Genomic DNA, 25785 nt, shown 5'->3' with positions numbered 1-25785 from the left:
TGCTTTCATCCCGCTAGCGAGACTGGCAGTCTTCACCAAATCAGATAGCCGCCGGAAGCCAGAGAGGATTTCCTCCGATCCATAGCGACACACATCATTGGTGCCGACATGAGCGACCACCTGCAGATGGGTGCACCCTGTACCCTTCATGGCATCCGGAAGGACCCTTTCCACATCTGGAATGACTCCCCCCGGTATGCAAACGGAGTGCACATTGGTTTTCTTCCCCTCTCTTGCTGCCATTTCCCTAAGGGGCCCCATTACGCGCCTGACGTTGGAGCTCCCAACTACCAGTAAGCCCACCCTCTGCGACTGCCCGGATCTTGCAGACTGAGGGGCAACCTCTGGAACAGGACAAGCAGCCATGTCAGGCCGAAGATCAGTATCAGCCTGAGACAGAGCCTGAAACCGGTTCGTCAGACATACTGGAGAGGCTTTCCGTTCAGCCCTCCGGAATGTCTTTCGCCCACTGCCACACCTTGAAACGACCTCCCACTCTACCACAGGTGAGGGATCAGCCTCAATGCGGGCAGTATCCCGGGCAACCACAGTCGTAGTCCGATCAGGGGATGCGTGGGACGAGCTGGCCGTCCCCGACAAACCCCCATCCGGACCCCCACAGTGATGCCCATTGGCAACAGCCTCAAGCTGTGTGACCGAAGCCAACACTGCCTGAAGCTGGGAGCGAAGGGATGCCAACTCAGCCTGCATCCGAACACAGCAGTTGCAGTCCCTATCCATGCTAAAAACTGTTTTGCAAAGAACGTCTGAACTAATCTACAGAGAGCGCAAACAAATCGACAAAATTTAAAAGGTTATTAAAATACAAGATTGCCTAGTAAATGCAGTAATGCTGCTACTTGCGCACTGCTGACACTGCTCGGCGGCGGAAGGAGACTACGTGAATTTACACTATTCAGGTACTAAAACGCGATGCTACAACTCTCAAATACTATAATACGCCCGAAATTTATGAATTAACAATGCAAGTACCAAAAACACGCAAAGAAATTAAGAATTAAACTATGTAACAAATGACCCTCTCCGCGGGTCCCGCCGCGCTTTCCGTCACTTCAACGCGCGACCGTCCCGGTCGCCGTTACAACACATTGTGTCACAGATGTTGCTTTACGACAGGATGCCGTGTCATGCTGTTACATTCACCATCTCCGGACTGTTTCTGTACTGCACGCAGTACACCATGCTGTAAAATATACTGATGTCCTTCTGTGTTTAGGGTTTTTTTAAGCGCACTCACCACGAAAAACACTCCGCCTACAGTAATACCACTTCCTCCGTACTTCATTGTTGGCACTACACATGATGGTGGGTAACGCTCTCCAGGCTTTCGCCAAAGCCACTACACTTCCCTCGAACTGCCACAGAGTATACCGTGAGTCAGCACTCCAGATCACTGGTTTACGGTCATCCACTGTCCAGTAGTGTCTCTCTTCACACTACATCAATCGTCGCTCAGCAAACTCTACAGAAACGTGTGGCTCCTGAGGAACTGCTTGACGATTGTATCCCATTATTTGTAACTCCCTACGTGCAGCAGTCGTGTTGGCTGAACCACTGGCACCACTTTGGAGCTCTCGAATGATGTCTTCCGCTATTTTCATGCGATTTTCACAGCCGCTCTCTGCAGTACTGGACAGTCCCTGTCAGTCAGTATATAAAGCCTCCCTGGACTGGTTTAGCTGTTCCTTCGAGTTTCCACTTCACACGTACGTCACCAACAGTCGACTTGGGGAACTTTAGAAGGCTTTAAATGCTCCTGACGGATCTGTTACTCAGATGACATCCAATGTCTGGTCCAAGTTCGATGTCAGTTATCTCTCCTCATTGACACATTCTGGTGTTACTGTTTCTCTACTGACAGCTTCACACATCCTTTTGTACTAGCGGATCCGCTTCTCTTGACATCTAGTCAAAAATTCAGCATTACACTGGCGTGTCCTGATATTTTTGATCAGATAGTGTATATGCGTTTTCATGTCGACCTAATAATAACGGTTTCATTCTACAAAATACTAATGTTAGACCACAGACGAGCAGTCTTTTTCAAGAACAGATCATTCATCGTATGCAGAAACCAGCTTGATCTCACATGTACGGCTCGACCACACCGAGAAAAATCGAGAAATTAGATCTAATACAGACGTTTACCAACTATCATTCTTTCCGCATGACGTTCGTTAATGCAACTGGAAGGGGATCCGATAGTGATACCAGAAGTAATCTCCACTACATACGGAGGATTGACGTAGATGTTGATAACGCAAGTCCACAAGGTTCGTCTAGAGTCAGGTGCCGTATTACTCCTCACCAGGCACGCACCTTGGTGCTTCTTGGAGCCCTTCTCTACAGGAAGTTCGCCAAAAAATTGCTGTGTCATGAAGACACTATGTTTAACGGCATTATACTCTGCACGCAGTTAGCTTTCGCCCTCTCTCTGTGTTATCTTTCGTTACTGATTGGTCGCATTCTACGTCAGATTTAGAGCACAAACTTTAGTTTTAAACATGATTACGAGTTGAACGCAAATTTCTTGTCAGCGACAACTTTCAGCTAATTTGTACGTGGTATGATGTGTTTCTACTCTTCCGTCACATGCCATCACATTCGGTGCAATACAACTTATTCCATTTTTTGTGAGGCCTACTTTGAGTTTGATGAACCAGTGTTGTATCTATAGTTTTAGAGAGTAGCGAATGATATCTCTAAACACGGTCGATGAGATATCTCCGGAGGTACTCAAGTCTGTCAAATATGCTAGAATGACATTATTTCTAAAACTAAGGAACAGGAGTACGCTATATCATTACCACAGTAGTATTATCACGTTACCGAAGAAGGATCAAGCTGATAATTTTCGAGCGGTCTAAGGCGCTGCAGTCATGGACTGTGCGGCTGGTCCCGGCGGAGGTTCGAGTCCTCCCTCGGGCATGGGTGTGTGTGTTTGTCCTTAGAATAATTTAGGTTAAATAATGTGTAAGCTTAGGGACTGATCACCTTAGCAGTTAAGTCCCATAAGATTTGACACACATTTGAACATTTTATTCTGATAATTTTGAGAACTGGCGGTGCGTTAACTAATATTGCATTGCTCTCAAACGCTACAAAAATCAGTATGTAGAAGCATAATACCAAACGTAGGTGAAGCAAGTTTGACAACGCATCTCGTCAAATCTCTGTATATCAAATCATACTCAGCACTTACGTTTGTGACGATTGCCAGTATGTAGCCGAAATCACTTACAATTTAAAAAAGTGCGATTATGTCTAAAATAAATTTAAAGTAATATTCATTAAATAAATGTTAGTAATGTTTCTACACGGAAAGAGCGTCGTTTTTCTTTTCTTTTCTTTGGCTCTGGCTCTGAGCACTATGGGACTTAACATCTGTGGTCATCAGTCCCCTAGAACTTAGAACTACTTAAACCTAACTAACCTAAGGACATCACACATATCCAGGATTCGAACCTGCGACCGTAGCGGCCACGCGGTTCCAGACTGAAGTGCCTAGAACCGCACGGCTACTTTTCTTTTCTTTCAGCGTTAAACGGATACTAAGAGTATTAAGGGCGTGGCTGTAACTTATTCCAGCTGGTGTCGGCATTACATATTGTAGGTGCAATAAAGGAAGTTGAATGTTAGAATGTAAATTAAGGCGCAAATGAGTTTGGGATAAGTCTGTGGCTACCCTACCAATTCCGACTGAAAATAAGTGTTGAAAATGATGGAGAGCTTATTTTGCTCAGTGATTGAGGATAAATGAATACTAATCTGAGAGTATTCAAGAGTATTATGAAGGAGAAAAGCAGAATTGCGAAACATATTGTAGCGAAAGTTGAAATATTCCGACTAGTACTCTAACACGGTTTAGAGAGTAATTCTGGGCCGGAGGCAGCGCGCTGGTCGCTTCTGCGACGAAAGCGGCGAACCAATATTTGAACACGATAACGGATAATAGCGCCGCCTCGTAACTACCAACAGCGCCCCGTACCTTGAAGGGCAGCAGCGGGAGAATATTCCACAAGAACCACATACAGTGGGCATCACGCTCTAGCCGAGTGACCAGCCACTCCCAGCGCATCATCATGGAACCTTCCAAAGACCCAGTATAGATACGGCCCTCTTACCCTGCTGAAGAAGAGTACAGTGGCAGCAGTGGGCGGACGACGCCGTACCCCTCCGCTACACCCGCCCGTAGGATCCGGACTTGACAATTTTCACTTGCCTTGGCCAACGTAGGACACTTAGAAGACGTAGAGAATGAAGAATCAATCAGTTACAGATGGGAACTTGTAAATATGAAAGAGTGCGAGGGGTACTTGCATGAAAGGAATTCGCTTCTGTAGTTAGATAATTCCACCCAGTTTCAATTGAAAGAAAATTGTGATGGTGAGCGACTAAGGGCTGCTCGTTACTTACGCGGTTACAGGTTGCAAACGGCTCGCCATCACAATTTTTTATATTAAATATCTTTGTGACTAATGCCCTTTTGGCATATTTATTATTTTATAAATGACATATAAGTACTACCAGTCTTTCACGATGATTCTATACTTATACTCTGTATCATACGCTTTTAGTCATAATTATGTGACCATGTTATAGACCATTCTTTTATTTAAATTCTGAGGAAGACACTCCTAGCAGTGTTGAAACCCGGTTAATTCGTTAAAAATAGTGACAGAGAACTGTTTTCTTTCAATTGTAACTATTCACGGTCTCTGAACGTGCAGCCATGTACAAATTTTCCACCCAGTTTCCTGAGTAAGCCTACCGAGTTCCGTGCTCTGCACCATTCAAAGCTTGCTTTTCAGCCGCGTTCGAGGAATCAGCAGGCGGTCTACCGCCAGTTAACCTCATGGTATTCATCGAATGAGGTAAGGTCACTTGTCACGAATCGAGCTGTCCTCCTTACTCCTTCTCAGCACACGACAGTACGAGGAAATGAAACATGTGTTCTCTAGGAAGAACTCTGCGTAAAGTTAGCGTAGCCAAAAAATATGAAACAATGCTTTAGTCAATAGAAGAGTACCATTGGGATCAAACACTGGCCCAAAGTTGCGAAAGATATTCCTGAAACTGTACAACTAGAGAGCATCGTTCAGACGAGGGAAACGTGGAACATGGGGAACATAAAAAAAGAAAAAAGAACTGGTAGCATGTAAACTATGATGCAACATCGGGATATTAAAAGTGAAGTGTGCCGAAAACCTAATGGTAAAGATAGCAGAAACAGTTAATGTCACAATGGAATGGGAGTTGTAAGGTATATGATCGTATGTGTTGAGAAAAAGGAATGTAAAGAGATTAACAAGGTTGCTGGGTACAGTAAGTCTACACAAATAAAAAGATTAGATAAATATGTGAAGAAATGGAGCTCAGAAGCCTGATAGACTCTTCTCCGCAATGCCGAGAGTGAGCCCTGGGGAAGTCAGTAGGATTCTGAATGCTGGAAGTCAGTGCCGTATGGAACTTACCTGGACCCGTGGATGTTGAGACAACATGTAAACTGCTGCCTCTGCTATATCTTCTGGTTCCATGGTCGGTATCGTATCGAAAAAGTTTGGAGGCAGTATTTTGAAGTTCGTCTTGATGATTTCTGTTTTCACAGCTCCCGGAGAAATTTCCTGTGTTGAGAGAACGTAAGTAACTATTTAAACCTAACTAACCGAAGGACATCACACACATCCATGCCCGAGGCAGGATTCGAACCTGCGACCGTAGCGGTCGCGCGGTTCCAGACTGTAGCGCCTAGAACCGCTCGGCCACTCCGGCCGACGCGGAGCTAAGAGAATTAGAAGGTGGGTAAACTGTTGGTGTTCGTGTTATGTGTGCTTGAGGCACGGAATCGAAGATTTATACTCCATGAAGGGAACGCGGAAAAACATCATCCGCTGGATCACAGCGCGGACGAATGTGTGTGTTGAGTAATCGTGACAGAAGGTCATTGAAGAGGACTGTGACGAGAAAATAAGGGGACGACAACTGAAAAAGACACTGCAGAACTGAACGTCGAACTGCGTCAGCACCAAAAACATGAAGGCAGTATCATAAGCAGAGTAATGCGGCACGAGCTGGAATTCCAAAGCAAACTCATCAGTGATGTAAATCCTCTTGACAAGAAAACGCGGTACCGAAGCCATGGAACCTGGACTATGGAGCAATGGAAGAAAGTAATTTGGTCGAATGAGTCTGTTTCACACTATTCTCAACTTCTGGCCGAGCCTGCGTCACAAGAGGCGGAGGTTCGGTGATGACTTGGGCAGTCATATCATGGTATTCCATGAGCCCCATGATTAGTCTGCAAGGTCGCATTACTACCAAAGATATATGTGCTAACGACTGCGCCACCTCGTTCGGTATTTGTGAGCTCGAGAATGAACTGTAGCATATCTCCCAGCGACCACATTTACCATACCTAAGCATCACTGAGCCTTTGTGGTCTGCTTTGGAGAGAAGGATGCGTGATTGCTGTCCACCCCCATTATCGTTAGCAGAAGTTCCGGCTGATTTGCAGGAACAGTGGTATAAGATTCTGTAAGTCCATCTTCATACAGATGCTTGCGGGACCTCGGTTATTCAATATAAAATGTCGAACCAAACACGTTTCAGGCTTCTAAACTTAAAATTGTTATTTTATTTGAGCTACCAGTTCCGGCGCTACATTGCACCGTCATCAGGTGTTCTGGCCGAGGCAGCAAGTGAGGATTTGCTGTGTCAAAAATCTACGGATAGGAGCCCCTATTTTGACTGGTCCAGAGATGGGATTCTTCCTACACGTCGGTCAGGGGACCTGAAGATGGCGTGCTGTAGTGCAGAAACTGGTTGCTCAAATAAAATAACAATTGGAAATTTAGACAGCTGAAAGATGTTTTAATTCGCATTTTATAATGGTGTAAGAGTCCCATGAAAACCGTACAAGAGTCGTACGAGACGACTGGAAGCTGTTTTGAATGCCAACCGTTTTCCTACACCGTACTATGAATGGTAATGTGTTATGCTTCTGCTGTTTCCATATTTTTGTCCACCCCTTGGAAATGGAACATGGCACCAAACCAGCCATAACACGGACGACAAGACTGCTACACCATGACGCTCATTTTGCCTTCTTATAAGTGTGACAATATTTTCATTACTAAAACAAACTATTTTTGTGTGGCAAGTAAAAGTACCGTATAACAATCAGGAAGAATAAAATGAGGGGAAAATTGCCTAGTGAGTCACATTTACATGCTTGCATTAAAAGTCTGTATTACTGTATCTTTACACTGTAGGAACATTTTTTCCACAGTATGCTCCATGAAGTTCAGTTCATTTTTAGGTCGCTTTAAACTGTCAGTCACCATATAACTTAAGTATCACGTAGCCTTGTAGTACATGCTGCAGACAGCAGTCACACTTCACATTGTCTACATAAGACGTCTCTGCTTAATGAACTGCCATTGTGATTCTATGTTTCACCTTGTCAGTCAGATTACGTTGTTAGTCATAGAGGCGACTATAATTTCAGTTTTTCACTGATCTTCTTACATGTAGCTTATAATCGATTACTTCATGAAAAAGTTAATTGTGTTTGTGTCAGTGCTCCATTTTCTATTAGTTTATAAAGTAAAGCCGCGCGGAGAGGCCGCGCTGTTTGAGGCGCCATCACTCGGATTGCGCGGCCCCTCCTGCCGGAGGTTCGAGTCCTCACTCGGGCATGGGTGAGTGTGTGTTGTTCCTAGCATAAGTTAGTTTAAGTTAGTTTACGTAGTGTGTAAGTCTATGGACCGATGACCGCAGCACTTTGGTCCCTTAGGACTTCCCACACATTTGAACATTTTATAACGTATAATTCCAACACATTATTACTCAGCCATGTATCAAGCCTCACTGATTAACTATGGTGAATAACGACAATTTTTCCCTTGGCATCACATTGTTACAAAAGCCTATTACACGCTTCTATTATCTGCAGGTATTTACCCAACAGTTTTACAATCCAGAAAGATTCATTTGGTCAGAGTGTATTTGATTCTTGATCATCTCCAAAAATCGCGCATTATTGATTCTTGCATGAAACAGCTCACTAATCCTCGTATCTAGCATTTTCACAGACTTGTATGTTAATGGGCTAAAGATGCAATGATGTGCAACAATGTATGTGCAGTTTTGATTTCAGCTGAAAATGGAAGTGATTATAAGCGAGTGTAACAGATATGTGGCAAGGACATGATCGTTGTGGCTAAACATAGCTCGCTGGTGTGATACACACGAAGAAATGAACTCGTGATCTCCGAGACATACTGCAGGTTAATGTGATTGTGTATGGATAAGAAGTTTGAGAGAGACCAAAGTAACGGTTTCATGTGGCGCAAAATTTGTATTCTGCAAATGCGAGCATAAACGGACGTCAACAGTGCTTGCTTCCAACCAGCTGTTTTCCAGTGGGCGCAGACACAAAAGAACTGCAAACATCAAACTAATAATACTCATATCACGAGTAATGTAACGGATGTACTCGAATATTTACCATATGGGTATACTACACTGTTGCTGTCACCATCTAGCGGCAGACAATTTTAGGAGACATCACTGAACGCGTTCGAAAAAGTGAACTTAATGATCTTTGAACTAGTAGAAAGCTCTCCCGAAGCAAAATCTTGTCCAGATCATTTTATCATTTGTTCTTCTGTCTCGAAGGATTTATATATGTTGAGCTCGTTTCTTTAGAGTGAACAAGACTTTCTACAGTGTCACACGGAGACAGATTATTTCTGCCACTCGTATGATTCAATCTACTTTGTAGTGAATCCAGCGTGAACACCTAGCCTAGTTTCTGTAAACATCGACGAAATTTAATGAATTAATTGCCTATGGTGTTACAGCGACTTGATTTTATAGACGGTATCTCCCATCGCGAAAACTACCCCATTTCTTTGCACATAATTAAGACGACAAAATGCAGCTGTTTAATTAATGCTCCACTTCGTTAGAAACCCTGTGGCTTGAGGGAAATGACGAACTTACTTTAGTGGCGAACTTATTGGTGTGCAGGAACAGTAGTATCGCCTTTTGTTCTCCAAACAAAATGAATAACAGTGTTCTCCAGAGTTAGGCAGCCAAGGAAGGCTAAGGAACGACGTAATATACTATATATCGACCTCCCGTTTTCGCTACGTTATAGAGAACAATGTGGTGAACTTTGTATATTTATAGCTGACGAATTATGACTGACTTTGATTTTTTTAAAATGGAACTATATACTTTTTCTGTAATAGTGGAAAGAAACATCGAAGAGGCCTACAAGGACTTAACATGTGTTAAAATTAATGATACAGTCCCTTAAACATCTGTCCCAGTGTACCAAATGTAAGCAAACGCGTAACGCAGGTATGGTTTGTGTGCTTATTATTCTGACTGTCACATCAGGAACTCAAAATGTTGAGCTAGAGCGGTGATACTGGCTATATTGCGACTCGGGCTTCACACTGCTGTACACTGAAATTCGCATGCACTTACAGCACAACAAACCCATTTTGTACGTAATGTCTTGTCTTCGGAAGTCATCGATGTTTCCTTGTATACCTCTTGTTTTCATGTTCCCACAGATATTTACCCACATCTGTCGCGTCCGTTGTGAACTAGACCATTTTGTGTTTACCGACAGACCGATCTGTCGATTTCCAAATATTGTGATAATGGCTGTAATTATTTGTGCTGAGTGGGCGGGAGATATTCCGCGATGGTACAACGTGGATTGCCTTGTGTCTAGCGGGATGTCTTCCAATAATTAGGGTAGAATATCTGTCAGGAACTGTAGCTATTTAATACACATCAGCAAAACGTGCTCTTCTAGAAAAGGCCACACCACAAGTCCAGGGTCGTTGTTTTTTCCGCGTCTCTGAGCCGGCGTGGATTTTCAACTGATCAGTAGTGTATAGAGCTACCATTGAATAACCCATGATTTGTAAACAATGTTTCATCTGTAAACAAAATATTTCACAGAAATACTGCATCGCATAGCAGCTTTTGTAGACACCATTACGAGAATTTTATCTAATTTCTTTAAATCGTTGCCATGACGCTGTCGATCCAGCGAAATATGGAAAGAACGAAACGCACTAGAATACAGCGTTTGGAGAACGCTCCCTTGGCTGATCTCAAGTGCACATTTAAAAATGGTTCAAATGGCTCTAAGCTCTATGGGACTTAACATCTGAGGTCATCAGTCCCCTAGACTTAGAACTACTTAAACCTAACTAACCTAAGGACATCACACACATCCATGCCCGAGGCAGGATTCGAACCTGCGACCGCAGCAGCAGCGCGGTTCCGGACGGAAGCGCCTAGAACCGCTCTGTCACAACGGTCGGCTGCACGCTGAAGCTGCCTCGTAGTGAGACGTGGACTGTGTGTTACCGCTATAAAATGTCAGCTGCATTTCTCTCGTCAGTTGCTGCTCTTTTTCGGTGGCATATTTTATTCTTCACACTTCCAGTCTCTTGGATTTCTTTTTATAATGTTCACAAAGGCAGTTCGTGAGACATTGTAGCATACAAGCGCACTGCTGTTAGCACATTTTGGTGACATTAATCAGAAACAAAAATAGTTTTGTTGTTTTTTCTTCGACTGTCGTGTGCTTTGTGAAAGTCTGAACAGCTTCATGGCCACTGGCAGCTACACCAGCGGGTGACACTGGTGGACTTTAAGCGCGCAGATATACGACACGCGCATTGTACTTGTGTTATGGGTTTGCTTATCTGGCAGAGTGCGGAGGATTTTCGTGGGGCCTCGTCTATTGACGCTGCAACAGGGTGGTTTGAGGTGCTGTTACCTTGTTACTATTTGGCTGAGTCCCCGTTTATCAGAACCATATCCAGAGATATTTGACAAACTTACAGTATGGGGCTTCCCTTATAATCCGTATATATAAAAGGATTAACTAAATTAACCTCCTACAAAAAGTAAATAAAAATTCTGTATCAGCTGGCTTCAGACACGAGGGGGTGGAGGGGGAAGTATTCATACACTTCTAAAAATGTAAACATAGAAACGACTAACCAAACGCTTGGAGCATGGGACGCCGCCAGTGGCAAGCTACACCTCGTTTATGTCGGTTTGGAGAAGCGGTGAAAGCCGCGCAACAGCAAAATGGGCCGCAAAGGGAAGGAAAGGCAAATACTTATCTCCCAACATGGAAAGGGAAAATCATTCTCAGAAATAGCGTTATTGTAAGAAGACGAGCAACTGTGCACTCCATATAATATCGTGATTTAGAGAAAAAAATGTGTGACAGAAGAAGTCGACCACAGATACTAACGGAAAGAAAACGAAATATGTTAAAAAGTTTGGTCAAAAAAAGATCCTAAATCTACATCTTCTGTGTTACCTGCGCATTTTAATGATAAGTTCGGGGAGGTAATCACACCAAGAGCTGTTCGCCATATTTTAGGTAATGCAGGTTATGGAGCTAGGGTACCTAGATGAAAACCATACATCGGCTTGAAGAGCAAGAAATTGAGACTTGAATTTGCTCGATAGCATATAAGCGAGTAAACAAAAGTATTGTTCACAGATGAAAGTAAATTTAACACATTTATAAATGATGGCAGGCGTTTGTTGTGGAGACGGCCAAATACTGAGCCGGATATGACCCACGTTTAGACCACAGTGAAGCACGGTGGCGGAGGAATTGGGTTATGGGGATGTATGGCTACATCTGCTGTTGAACTACTTGTTTTTGTTGAAAGTAACATGAATAGGTTTCAGTATATAAATATCATAGGGGAAAATCTGCATAAATATGTTAATAGTTTCGGTTTAAGCACAGATTACCACTTTCAACAATACAATCACGCTACTCATACAACGAAATTGTTCGTTTGTGCTTATTGTACCAAACTCCCTATATTCTCAAGTTTTCAGCTCAGAGCGCAGACCTTAATGTAACTGAACATCTTTGGAGTACGCTCGAAAGAAAACATGAAATTCGAAGTAAGACAACTATGAAACAACATCTAAAACAAGAATGGCAAGATAATACTTCAGAGACTACCAAAAAATTGGTTCGTTTCGTGCCAAAGAGGTTGACGAAGTGATACGTGCAGGAGGAGTAACTACAAAGCTCTAACATTGCCACTATATTTTTTTTCACTGTAATGGTCTTTGAATGTATGAATAGTTCTTTCCCACTGTGTGAAGCCAGCTGGTACAGAATTATCTACAACATCTACATGGATACTCTGCAAATCATGTTTAAGTGCCTAGCAGAGGGTTCATCGAGCCACCTTCACAATTCTCTATTATTCCAATCTCATATAGCGCACAGAAAAAACGAACACCTATATGTTTCCGTACGAGTTCTGATTTCCCTTATTTTATCGTGGTAATGGTTTCTCCCTATGTAGGTCGGTGTCAACAAAATATTTTCGCATTCGGAGAACAAAGTTGGTGATAGGAATTTCTTGAGAAGATTCCGTCGCAGCGAAAAATGCCTTTCTTTTAATGATCTCCAGCCCAAATCCTGTATCATTTCAGTGACACTCTCTCTCTTATTTCGCGATAATACAAAACATGCTGCCCTACTTTGAACTTTTTCGATGTTCTCCGTCAGTCCTATCCGGTAAGGATCCCACACCGCGCAGAAGTATTCTAAAAGAGGACGGACTAGCGTAGTGTGGGCAGTCTCCTTAGTAGGTCTGTTACATTTTCTAAGTGTCCTGCCAATAAAACGCAGTCTTTGGTTAGCCTTTCCCACAACATTTTCTATGTGTTCTTTCCAATTTAAGTTGTTCGTAATTGTAATTCCTAGGTATTCAGTTGAATTTACAGCCTTTATATTTGACTGATTTCTCGTGTAACCGAAGTTTAACGAATTATTTTTAGCACTCATAAGGATGACGTCATACCTTTCGTTGTTTGGAGTCAACCGCCAATTTTCGCACCATTCAGATATATTTTTTAAATCATTTTGCAATTTGTTTTGATCTCCTGATGACTTTATTAGTCGATAAACGACCGCGTCGTCTGCAAACAACCTAAGACAGCTGCTCAGATCGTCTCCCAAATCGTTTATATAGATAGGGAACAGCAAAGGGCCTATAACACTACCTTGGGGAACGCCAGAAATCACTACTGTTTTACTCGATGCCTTTTCGTCATTTACTACGAACTGTAACCTCTTTGACAGGAAATCACAAATCCAGTCACACAACCGAGACGATATTCCATAAGCAAGCAATTTCACTATAAGCCGCTTGTGTGGTACAATGTCAAAATCCTTCTGGAGATCCAGAAATACGGAATCGATCTGAAATCCCTTGTCAATAGCACTCTTCATGCGAATAAAGAGAATTGTGTTTCACAAGAACGGTGCTTTCTAAACGCATGTTGGCTGTGTGTCAATAGACCGTTTTCTTCGAGGTAATTCATAATGTTTGAATACAATATATGTTCCAGAATCCTGCTGCATATCGACGTTAATGATATGGGCCTCTAATTTAGTGGATTACTCCTACTACCTTTCTTGAATATTGGTGTGACCTGTGCAACTTTCCAGTCTTTGGGTATGGATCTTTCGTCGAGCGAACGGTTGTATATGATTGTCAAATATGGAGCTAATGCATCAGCATACTCTGAAAGGAACATAATTTGTATACAGACTGGACCAGAAGACTTGCTTTCATTAAGTGATTTAAGTTGCTTCACTACTCCGAGGATATTTACTTCTACGTTCCTCATGTTGGCAGCTGTTCTCGATTCGAATTCTGGAATATTTACTTCGTCTTCTTTTGTGAAGGCATTTCGGAAGCTGTGTTTAGTAACTCTGATTTGGTAGCCCTGTCTTCGATAGTATCTCCATTGCTATCGCGCAGATTGTTTCTTGCCGCTAAAATACTTCACATACGACCAGAATCTCTTTGGATTTTCTGCCAGGTTTCGAGACAAAGTTTCGTTGTGGAAACTGTTACAAGCATCTCGCATTGAAGTCCGTGCTAAATTTCGAGCTTCCTTAAAAGATCGCCAATCTTTATTTACTTTTTGCAGAATAATTTATTTAATACTTTTATACAAACAGATTAGGAAGTAAACGCCACACTGTTAGTTTACCAAATAATATCTCTGGCTGTGATCTTTAGTTTAAAGGTTATTATACATGAACAACAGTGTCTGAACACATTTCTCCATGAGTGTGTGTTTCGTCATTGAAGTCGTCTTCGAAGGTTCTTTCTGATTCCAAGGAAAAGTGTGTGTGCCTTCATTCAAAACAGTAATAAAAAATCAGTGTAATTATTCAGCAGCTGGAAATGTTAAAAATTACTTAGGAGCGTCACAACATTCGTCATATTGCCTGTTATAGCTTAGCAAAATCCAAACGTCAATGTATTCAGTAGTTTTGGATACATCTGTTGTGGGATGTCTCATGTCCTTCACCCTGTATACTTCTTGATTAGACTACAGACAGAAATTTCAGTGCCATTTACTAAGAGTGTACGAGAAGAACATGATGAAACACGAGAACCATTCTTCGTAGACAAAGCGGAGTCGAGACTTACCCCAACGCGGATGTTGCTCTTCCTGGCGACCAGATCCTTCCTTAGTCCTTCCAGCAGCATCCTGACTGCGTGCTTGCTCGCACTGTACATTGCCGATATGCTGCTACCAGGAGGCACGTGGCCCAGCACACTGCCGACAGAGACGATGCAGAACAGAGTCAATGTCTCTTTTTCAAATCTGACACGTTCTCCAGCTAGGAAAATAGTAGCTACTGATATTTCATCATGTTAATCGTTACAGATTCAGCGACACCTATACTAAAAAATACGGTAAAACGGCACCTACGATATCCGCAGTTTTTCCGATGTGTGTTGCGGTTGGTGCTGAGTCGCAAGACGTGAGCATGACAAACAGTGAATCGGATCTGGGCAGCCACTCACATGGCTCGTTCGTAATTTCTTATGCTTCGTAAATGGTACTTTTTCCACACGCAGCAAATAGGCTCATCTGTTAGGTCCTATGCTAATCAACATTCCGCAAATTGTGACATATTCGGGAGAAATATTTGTGACAACCAAGGTTGTAAATTTCATTGTAGCTCGTTTTATTTGCAGCATTTAAAGCCATGCGCTCAGACCCTAATGTAACCACAACCTCCCAAATCATGACACATTCGGAAAAAATAACCCAAAACTGAAACTGAAGGTAGGAATTTAAGGAGATGGGACCTGAATAAACTGAAAGAACCAGAGGTTGTAGAGAGTTTCAGAGAGAGTATTACGGAACGACTGACAAGAACGGGGGAAAGAAGAAGAATGGGTAGCTTTGAGAGATGAAGTAATGAAGGCAGCAGAGGATCAAGTAGGTAAAAAGACGAAGGCTAGTAGAAATCCTTGGGCAACAGAAGAGATGTTGATTTTAATTGGTGAAAGGAGAAAATATAAAAATGCAATAAATAAAACAGGCGAGAAGGAATACAAACGTCTCAAAAATGAGATCGACAGGAACTGCTAAACGGCTAAGCAGCGATGGCTAGAGGACAAATGTAAGGATGTAGAGGCATTTATCACTGGGGTACGATAGATACTGTCTACAGGAATATCAAAGAGACCTTTGGAGAAAATTGAACCACTTATATATGAATATCAAGAGCTCAGATGGAAACCCAGTTCTAAGCAAAGAAGGGAAAGCAGAAGTGTGAGTGGAGTATATAGAGGGTCTATACAAGGGCGTCTACTGGAGGGCAATATTATGGAAATGGAAGAGGACGTAGATGAAGATGAAATTGGAGATATCATACTGCGTGACGAGTTTGACAGAGTACTGAAAGACCTGAGTCGAAACAAGGCCCCGGGAGTAGACAACATTCCATTAGAACTACTGACAGCCTTGGGAGAGCCAGTCCTGACAAAACTCTACCATCTGGTGAGCAAGATGTATGAGACCTGGAAATACCCTCAGACTTCAAGAAGAATATAATAATTCCAATCCAAAAGGAATCAGGTGTTGACAGGTGTGAAAATTACCGAACTATCAGTTTAATAAGTCACGGCTACAAAATACTAACACGAATTCTTTTCAGACGAATGGATAAATTGGTAAAAGCCGACCTTGGGGAAGATTAGTTTGGATTCCGTAGAAATGTTGGATCACATGAAGCAGTACTGACCCTACGACGTATCTTAGGAGATAGTTTAGGGAAAGGCAAACTTACATTTCTAGCATTTGTAGACTTGGAGAAAGCTTTTGACAATGTTGACGGAAAATTCTATTTCATATTCTGAAGATGGACGGGTCAAATACAGGGAACGAAAGGCTGTTTATAATTTGTACAGAAACGAGATGGAAGTTATAAGAGTCGAGGGGCATGAAAGGGAAGCAGTGGTTGGGAAAGGAGTGATACAGGATTGTAGCCTATCCCCGATGTTATTCAGTCCGTGTACTGAACAAGGAGAAAAGGAAACAAAAGAAAAATTTGGAGTAAGAATTAAAATCCATGGAGAAGAAATTAAAACTTTGAGGTTCGCCGATGACATTGTAACTCTGTCAGAGATAGCATCAAAGGGCCTAGAAGAGCAGCTGAACGAAATGGACAGTGTGTTGAAAGGAGGCTATAAGACGAACATCATCAAAAGCAAAACGAGGGTAATGGAATGTAGTCTAATTAAATCCGGTGATGCTGTGGGAATTAGATTTGGAAATGAGACACTTAAACTACTAGTAGATGAGTTTTGTTATTTATGGGGCAAAATAACTGATGATGGTCGAAGTAGAGAGGATGCAAAATGCAGACTGGCAATGGCAAGGAAAGCGTTTCTGTTTCCTTAACATCGAATATAGATTTAAGTGTCAGGAACTCTTTTCTGAAAATATTTGTATGGAGTGTAGCCATGTATGGAAGTGAAACATGGACGATAAATAGATAAGAAGGAGAGATGGATAGATCACATAACTAATGAGGTGGTTCTGAATAGAATTGGGGAAAAGAGAGATTTGTGGCACAACTTGACTAGAAGAAGGGATCGGTTGGTAGGTCATGTTCTGAGGCATCAAGGGATCACCAATATAGTATTGGAGGACAGCGTGAAGGGTAAAAATCGTAGAGGGAGACCAAGAGATGAATACACTAAGCTGATTCAGAAGCATGTAGGTTGCAGTAGGTACTTCGAGATGAAGAAGCTTGTACAGGATAGGGTAGCATGGAGAGCTGCATCAAACCAGGTTCTGGACTGAAGACCACAACAACAACAACCAAATGTTTGCGACAATCAAAATTAAAACACTGAGCGTTTCTCATTGGCTACCGTATACTAGCTCACGATTGGCTACGACTAATGACAACGAATTGACAGCAGCAACACACAAACGAAGGGCCGCGGACACCGTAAGTGTAGCCAAAATATTCTAGAGACATAGTGTGAAAAAAAAAGACTTGTTGACTACCGAATTCAGTTTCTGGCAAAAAGGTGAAGGTAGCACGACTGACCACATATATTAACGTATTCGATTTATGAAAAATACGTTATTGCACATCAGCTGCAGCAGCGAAGCAGGTAACGTTAAAAACTCTGTAAAGGGGTGTTTAGATGGGCCAGACTTTACGGGAATGTTTCGTGGCAATAGCGTTGCCATCAACATTGCTGCATTCTGACTGCAGTAGACTGCACTTTCGTGGTGTGGCTGGTCAATATTGCAGAATACAACATCGTTTCGCTTTTGTTCGAAGTTTATGCGCCTACATATAAGCACACATGCTGTCGTTGTTTGTTGTCGTAATTTTTTTGTGTACAGCAATGGAGAGAACAATGAATTTTATAAATGCGATTCATCTGCAACCAGAGCTTTGGGACGTGGAAATTAATGTTTACAAAGATTGCAGAATGAAAAAAGTCCAGTTGCCGAACTGATGAGCTACGATTAAGACACGCAAAAATTCCGGAGTCTTTGAACCTATGCCAAATGAGAAGCAAAAAAAGTTTGATAGGAAGAGGGGAGCAGGAATTTGTAAACATTGGTTTGTGCTGGCGACCAAAACAATAGAAAAATTGTACTCGTATTTCAAACCTTCCTTAATGAAATCTTTCGGTCCTTCTACCAAAGCATTGCATACTTCTGGCAACACGAGGCTTATTGACAAATAGCGAACTTGAAACAGATATGTTAAACTTTTACACACAAGGAGCTAAACGCCGAAGGATGATTGCCAGTCGGGTAGTAACTGGTACACTCTCTCATTTGTATCGATTTTATGAATTCTCGGAGAAATTGCTTGTACGAAATATTCGAAATCGTCTGTCGACATTCTAGTATAATTCTGGGACCGTAACAGTTCACTAGTTAACTTTTATGAACCATTCCCCTTACTTAAAAAAAGAGTGCATCAACAAAGCTCGATTTCTCTTGTTTTTGCTGTCTTGATTCTTTGTGTGACGTAAAAGCAATAGCCGCACTAAATTCTACTAGCTCGCTTTCGTCCATTTTGTGTAATAGTGTGTCTCTTTGTGAAAACTTTGCCCTGTTAATGTACTGCCGCAAACATTGCCAGATAGTAGTAACCGGTAATGCTGTGCTACACGTGGTTGCATTTCGTTTGGCCACTATGTTCCCAGGTAATATTGTCGGGATATAATGTCGGCAACATACAGCTTATAGGGCCCACGTGACCGCACCTTAAGTTGGTAACACTGCAGTATTTTAGTATGAATTCTTGTTGTTCTTTAGCTTCTGAAGTATTTCAATATTTTAGTTGAAGAGGATACGAGAGACCATCGCGATGCCTGCCTGTAGCCTATATCATATCGCAGGAGCATCTTCACTAAAGACGAAATTTTGTGCGAAGTCGCATACGAAGTTGCGGTCCGAATAGGATTGTAGGCGACATCAAGTTTTCACTATCTACGTCTCTTTACAGAAAACTCAGTATGGAGGTAGACGTATGAATGTTTCCATCTGGTTCAAAGGTATTCGCTGGTGTAACAAAGGTGAGAGACGTCAGCCCCTACACGGCACCACGTAACTTCGGCGCGTTAAGCTGCTCACTGCCCAGCTCGCTTCACCTGCCGATGTGGATGATGAATCCATCGTCGACGCCCCTCCTCAGCATGTCCTGCATGGCCTCCCTGGTACAGATGCTCAGACCCAGCACGTTCACGTCCAGGATACGCTTCCAGTCTTCCGTCTTGCCTGCTGCTCAAACACACACCCGAAAAACAAAATTGTTATCTAGACATCTTACTCAATGAATCTATGAAGTAGTACCACAAAACAACAAATGGAACAGAGCACCTTTCTATCACTACTTCTATAGGCTGACCAAAAGATGTCTTGCGCCAACTACATGTGCCCTAAGATGGGTGGCCTTAGGTTCAAGGGGAGCAGTAAATGAAAGCCCAACGGTACTGTGAAATATAAACAAAACAATAACCAAAATAAAAGCAACCTGTTCGGAAGTGCACATCTTTGCAAGTCTATGAAATCAAAATCTCGTGGATGAAATTATGTAGCGTGTCGCTCCAAACCGTACACAGCTTGTATCCTGGTTGACATGTTGTCCAAAAGCTCGGAAATAGTTGTCGAGGATTTCAATACTGACCTGTGTTCTCTATCGAAATGGGTACAGAATATATTTTTTTATTTAACCTGATCCGATTAGGGACATCAGGCACAGGGTTTCACACACTCACACAGTATCTGTTACAGCATAGCCATCTAAGAAATAATTTTAATATGACAACTGGTATTAAAATAACCTGAGCGTCAGAAGTTGGAGTCTGAGTAAATTATACTGACTATGAACTAACAAAGTTAGTACTGGCATTACGTGTACAACTTCAGCTGCAACCACTAATAATAGTAATAATAATAATAATAACAGTGAAATTAACGGTGACACTAGCAACGATAATGATAGAGTTATAAGAAGAATTCATAGGTCTAAAAAAAATAAATGTTTTCTGACTTAGGGAGTTGTGAGAAAAGAAAATTTAAGGAGACTGCGTCGGCTGAGAATACTGGGAAATGAGGAAGATCAGGTTGGAATGAGCGATGTACAAGGCTATCGAATGCGTACAGGGACAACATTAACGTTGATGTTTCTTTAGTAGATTACTTGCCTTCTGAAGCTGGAGATGTTATGTAGTTCTGTAATATAATGCGGGAAGTTGTTCCAGTGTCGGGTTCCTGCTGCTGGGAAGAACTTCGAGAAGGTGACTGCACGATGTTGTGGGACAGAAAAGATTTTACTCTGATAGGAATAGGTGTTTCTGTCTTGTTGTTCAGACAAGAACGTTTAGGTCGAGGAGAGATATGAGGGGTAGTATTCTTTGATAAGACAGTAGAGACCACAGAGAGTATGGAAATCCCTTGGCCTCTCTGCATGCAGCTGGGATATTGGGTTAAAACTCAACATAAAACCAAGCGGTCCTGCTTGGAAATTCTTGGTTAACTACCCTGAAAAATCTGGAATCTCTACAATCTTTAATCCTAAATGGGAACAATGTCAACGTGTATCCCTCGGCAAAGAGTCTGAGAGTAATAATAGATGAAAAGCTAAACTGGGCTGAACATATAGCTGCAATGTGCAAGAAGACATCATAATCTCTCCATGTCCCACAAAAATATAGAAAGCTCTTTCCTTTCGACCTGAAGACGTAACTTGTACAAACGCTTGCACTTCTAGCAGTGTTACACTGCAAGGTTCAAAATATCTGTGATGTTCGAATCTCTGATAATATTTGGCCGTCTTATGCACAGTTATGTTGGCTACAAGCAGACAAACGTAAAGATTTACTTACCGCTCATGTCTTACCAACATACCTTAATGCTCTTGCGTGAACTTTACAGGGTGAATCAGTTGCCTCTACATCTGGGTTTTATGCAACCTGCAACTCCTTAAAGTACCATGTGCAAGATTTTTATATCCGCTCGCTCGCTACGTGCAAACTGTTAGTCCTACAGAAAAAATGAACAGGGCCTTTTTGTAGAAAATTTAATGCAGTTAAATTTTGTACTAGGATACATTCCACGAACTTACTATGCTGTCATAGTAGGAGGAGAGGTGATACTCCTACGTGGCGCGTCCCAGGTGGCGGATAGGGAAGTCCTCACCGGTTTACCGGCAGACTTGAGTGAAATAAAATAGCTCTCGCAGACCAAACACACCCTCTGAGGTTAACAACCGTTGTTGTATATCGGAGCTTGCTCCAACTCAGGCTGAAAACCTTCGAAAGTCAAAAATGGAAAGGTCTTTTAGGAAAAAATTTCCACCGTCCTGCTCAAAAAGGCAGGAAAAGGCTACGTCGGATTCGATGGGTAGTCAACTACAAGACAGCAACGAATCGGAGCGTTTGCAACCATCAAAATGCACACTAAAACACAAAAAGAAGATTTAACATGAGCAGATAAATTATATAGCAACACACAACATAAACTCACTACCTCAGACAGGAAAACTCAAGGAGCTCATAGATGAAGTAAATAAACAAAAAAATTTAATTACAGGGATCCAAGAAATCAGAAACTCCACAGAGGACACATTCGAATCACAGGGATACAGAATTTATAATGGGCAACCAGGACCGAGGGCAATGAAACAATGTCCCCAGTTTGGAACAGGGTTTTTAGTAAACACAAAAATAATAGATTCAGTAACGGATTTCCAAGCAGTATCACCAAGAATTGCGACTCTAAGCTTTAAAACAATGAATAAAACCTATACAATAATAAATGTTCATGCCCCAACAAATGAAAAAAATTGTCTAACAAAAACAAAGGAAGAGGTAGATAAATTTTGGGACCTTCTAGAACAAACTGGAAACAGAGCAAATAAAAAGAAAGTAAAAATCTTATTGGGAGATTTCAATGCACAGTTGGGAAAAGAAAGGAAATATAAAGATATAATTGGAAATGGAGTCCACATAAATTTACGAACAAAAAGGGTCAAAGACATGTAGAACTCTGCAGAGAACACAACCTTATATCTAAATCAACATACTTTAAGAGGAAGCCAAGGAAACTTAAAACATGGAAACATCCAGACTGCAGGAAGGGGGAGTGGCAGCTAGACCATGTCTGCATGGACAAAAATTTTCATAAGGAGATCCACAATGTTAAAGTACTGATATGAGTAGACACAGGCTCAGACCATAATACAGTTAAAATTAAAATCAAATTCACTCTGTTAAAGAAGAGGACCGGAAACCTAATAAAATAAAAAGGAGGTTTGACCCACATCAGCTAATTAAAAATAATAAATACCAACAAATAACACAAACCATCAAATTAACAGATGTTCTAGAACAACTAGTGACTAATCTTAAAAAAGAAGCAGAGAATCAAGCTCCCTTGAACCCATGAAGGAAACATGCATGGTGGACATCAGAATGTGACAAATTCCATGAAGATAGACACCAAGCATGGTTAAAGTTTCAAACACATAAAACTGAAGAAAATGCCATCAACCTAAAAAATGAAAGAAAAAAATTCACACAAAATATTAGAAGAATCAAGAGAGGATTCCATAAAGATAGTATAAACTCTATAGAAGGTAATTATCATAAAACCAACTCCAGGAACTACTATAAAATGTTTGGGAAACAACTACAACAATATGAGGCCCCCACACTAATACTGAAAGATGAAGATGGAAGAAACACAGTAACAGGGAAAATGTAGAAATCATGACAAAAGCATTTAACAAACTTCTGAATTGCGAGGAACCCAAAGAACCCTTACAAATCAACATAAATACCCCAATAAAAACCAAACTTAACAAACTAGACCCTCCAATTTTCCAAGAAGTAGAAAAAATTATTAAAGAACAAAAAATTTATAAGGCATGTGGAGAAGATCGCGTTTTTGTTGAAATGTGGAAATATGCAAGTGACATAGTCAAGACCTCCTTACACATGGCTCTAACAAAAATTTGGGTAACAGAACGATTCCCCGAACATTAGACCACTGCTATCATCCACCCACTACACAAAAAGGGAGATAAGAGCAGCCCAGACAACTACAGAGGGGTCTCTCTCCTAGATTGCATATACAAAATTCTACCCAAGAACCTATATGAAAGAATCAAGGAGCAATTAGAACAGGAGTTAGGTGAATATCAGGGAGGTTTCAGACCATGGAGAAGCTGTGCAGAGCAGATAATTAGTTTAAAATTGATTATGGCATACTACAAGAAACGGAACAAACCTCTGGCAATAACATTTGTAGATTTTAAGAAGGCATATGACTGTCTCCTCAGACTTTCAGTATTAAAAATTTTAAGAAATCTAGGACTCCATCCAAATCTAATTAAAATAATACAACTCACTCTAACCAACACCAAATCAAAAGTGAAGTTTAGAGGAGAAATTTTGGAACCATTCCTCATAAAACAGGCTTAAGACAAGGTGACTGCCTACCACCATTACTGTTCAACTGTGCGCTGGCATACATAATGAGAGAATGGTACAAAGACAATCCAAAGATGGTAAGAATTGGAAGTGCAAAAGATGATATTAGCTTAAACTGCTTGGGATTCGCTGATGATCGTGCTCTCGCGGACCAAACACACCCTCTGAGGTTAACAACCGTTGTTGTATATCGGAGCTTGCTCCAACTAAGGTTGACAACCTTCGAAAGTCAAAAATGTCATTACTGTTCAACTGTGCGCTGGAATACATAATGAGAGAATGGTACAAAGACAATCCAAAGATGGTAAGAACTGGAAGTGCAAAAGATGATATTAGCTTAAACTGCTTGGGATTGGCTGATGATCGTGCTTTCCTAGCCAACACCGTTCAAGAAGCCAGGCAACAAGTGAAATTACTACAAGAAATAGCAGAGAAAGTAGGCCTTAGAATATCATTTGAAAAAACGGAGATTATGCTAACTGATCCACCACTTGCAAACAAAATTACAATAGGAGAACAGGAAATCAAAATTGTTGATAAATTTAAATATTTAGGCGAAATAACAACATACAATCTAAGTGAGAAGCCATGGTGGCAGAATAGAATAAAAAAACTGAACTACGCAAATTACATTACCAAAACTGTGTACAACAAAGAAGCCTATCTATAGATGCAAAATTAAAACACTATAAAACAGTTACACAACCAGAAATAACATATGCAGCTGAAACTATCTTCAAAACAACTAATACAGCAGAAATTGACAGAATACTAAAAATAGAAAGAAGAATAATTAGGACATGTATAAATAAACAGTATAAAATAAATGGACATTGGAGAATAGCATCAAATGAAACAGTATATAAGAAAATAAAACCAGTCATGAACACGATCAGGAAGAAACGCATCTCATTCTTTGGACATCTGATCAGAATTCCAGAAAACACAATTAGTAAAAAAATAATACAAAAATTGTGAAATAGCAAGAGCGACATTAAATGGATCACAGAAATTCAGGAAAATATAAAAGAAATCCAAATTACAGTAGATGACCTAAAAAACAAGACAGAGAAAACCAGAATTTGCAAGACCCGCAAACCAGACTACAAATGAAAATCAATAAAAGGAGTACAGGAAGAGTGGTCTCAGATGAAGGAAGAAAGAAAATATCTGAAAGAATGAAGAAATATTGGGCAGACAGAAGAGCAAAACACCTTTCATATAAGAATAGACTCTAATAATTATATTACCTAAATATCATATTAAGTTATTGTTGAGCCAAATTGTATCCCTGTGTTACAACTTGTTTACAACTTTGTATTTTTGACTAGAGTCAAGGCCATAAAATAAATAATAATAATAAAAACTAGGATACATTATCGGTGGAGGCTACGGTTTTAGATTCATTCAAGAATAACACATTTCAAGTTAAGTTTTGACGTTTATTTTGAATAATTCGAAAACTACGGACTCTAACCAAAACGTATCCCATTAAAAATCTGACTACTTTAAATTTCCTACAAAGTGGTCCTGTTCATTTTTCTGTAGGATTAATAGCTAGCATGTAGCGATCGAGAGAATATGAATCTTGCACTTGGTATTTGAAGGTGTTGTGGGTTGCATAAATCCCAGTGGTAGGAGCAACTGAATCTCCTCATATAGCAGTACCACTGTCCCATCGCATTATTCAGTTGCTTTCTCGAACATTTCAATAGTAAGAATCAGACTCTGCAATGACCTTTCTCGTTATATTAGAGAACTGAATTACATCTCTAGCTTCAGAAGGGAGTTAATGATACTTGCACTGAAGCAACACTAAGGTCTACCAGTGTCTCTGTATGCACTCGTTAGTATATTACATCTTTCTTTGCAAGCAGTTCACCCTCATTTATTATTATTATTATTATTATTAGCATTATTAGCAGGAGCAGCAGAAGTAGCTGTTTAACTGGTTGTGTTAACATTATTAGTTCTTTGTCAGGACTGTTTATTCACATTGTCTCTACATACAGTCAAATCATTCTTCATTGTATTAGTACTGTTTTATTAGTATTTGTCATATTGAACTTATTATTATTTCTTACATAAAGGATGAAAAATGTATTGTATGTGGAAAACCCTGGTGCCATGTAGGAGAGTGTCTGAAGGCCGCAATCTGACCAGATTCAATAAATAAATCCATATATATTAGGTATAAAAATTGATGTGCATGTGTTTTCCACATCTACTCCGAAACCACTTGACCAATTTGAACCAATGTGAGTACACATACACCTCACTGTCAGTCGACAGTCACTGTGGGGGTAATAACCACCTACCCATCAAAGGGGTGGGGGTGTGAATGAAAAAGAAACATAGCTTGCGTCGCTTGAATTCTCAGACTTTATTC

The 25785-nt window shown here is 41.0% G+C and overlaps 1 protein-coding gene across 1 annotated transcript in view; it reads right to left on the bottom strand.

The window, feature by feature from the left end:
• Nucleotides 1–25785, bottom strand: part of LOC126455433 (dehydrogenase/reductase SDR family member 11-like) — a 55571-nt gene that overhangs the window by 13504 nt on the left and 16282 nt on the right. Inside the window, exons 3-5 of the mRNA XM_050091183.1 lie at nt 19053–19182; nt 14556–14685; nt 5496–5645 (exon numbers count right to left, since the gene is read on the bottom strand). Of these exons, the coding sequence (XP_049947140.1) occupies nt 5496–5645; nt 14556–14685; nt 19053–19182 (410 nt within the window). The remainder of the gene's footprint in view (nt 1–5495; nt 5646–14555; nt 14686–19052; nt 19183–25785) is intronic.

Source organism: Schistocerca serialis, chromosome 2, assembly GCF_023864345.2.
Source record: "Schistocerca serialis cubense isolate TAMUIC-IGC-003099 chromosome 2, iqSchSeri2.2, whole genome shotgun sequence".
Taxonomy (NCBI): Eukaryota; Metazoa; Arthropoda; class Insecta; order Orthoptera; family Acrididae; genus Schistocerca; species Schistocerca serialis.
This window is presented reverse-complemented; position numbering and strand designations above follow the sequence as displayed.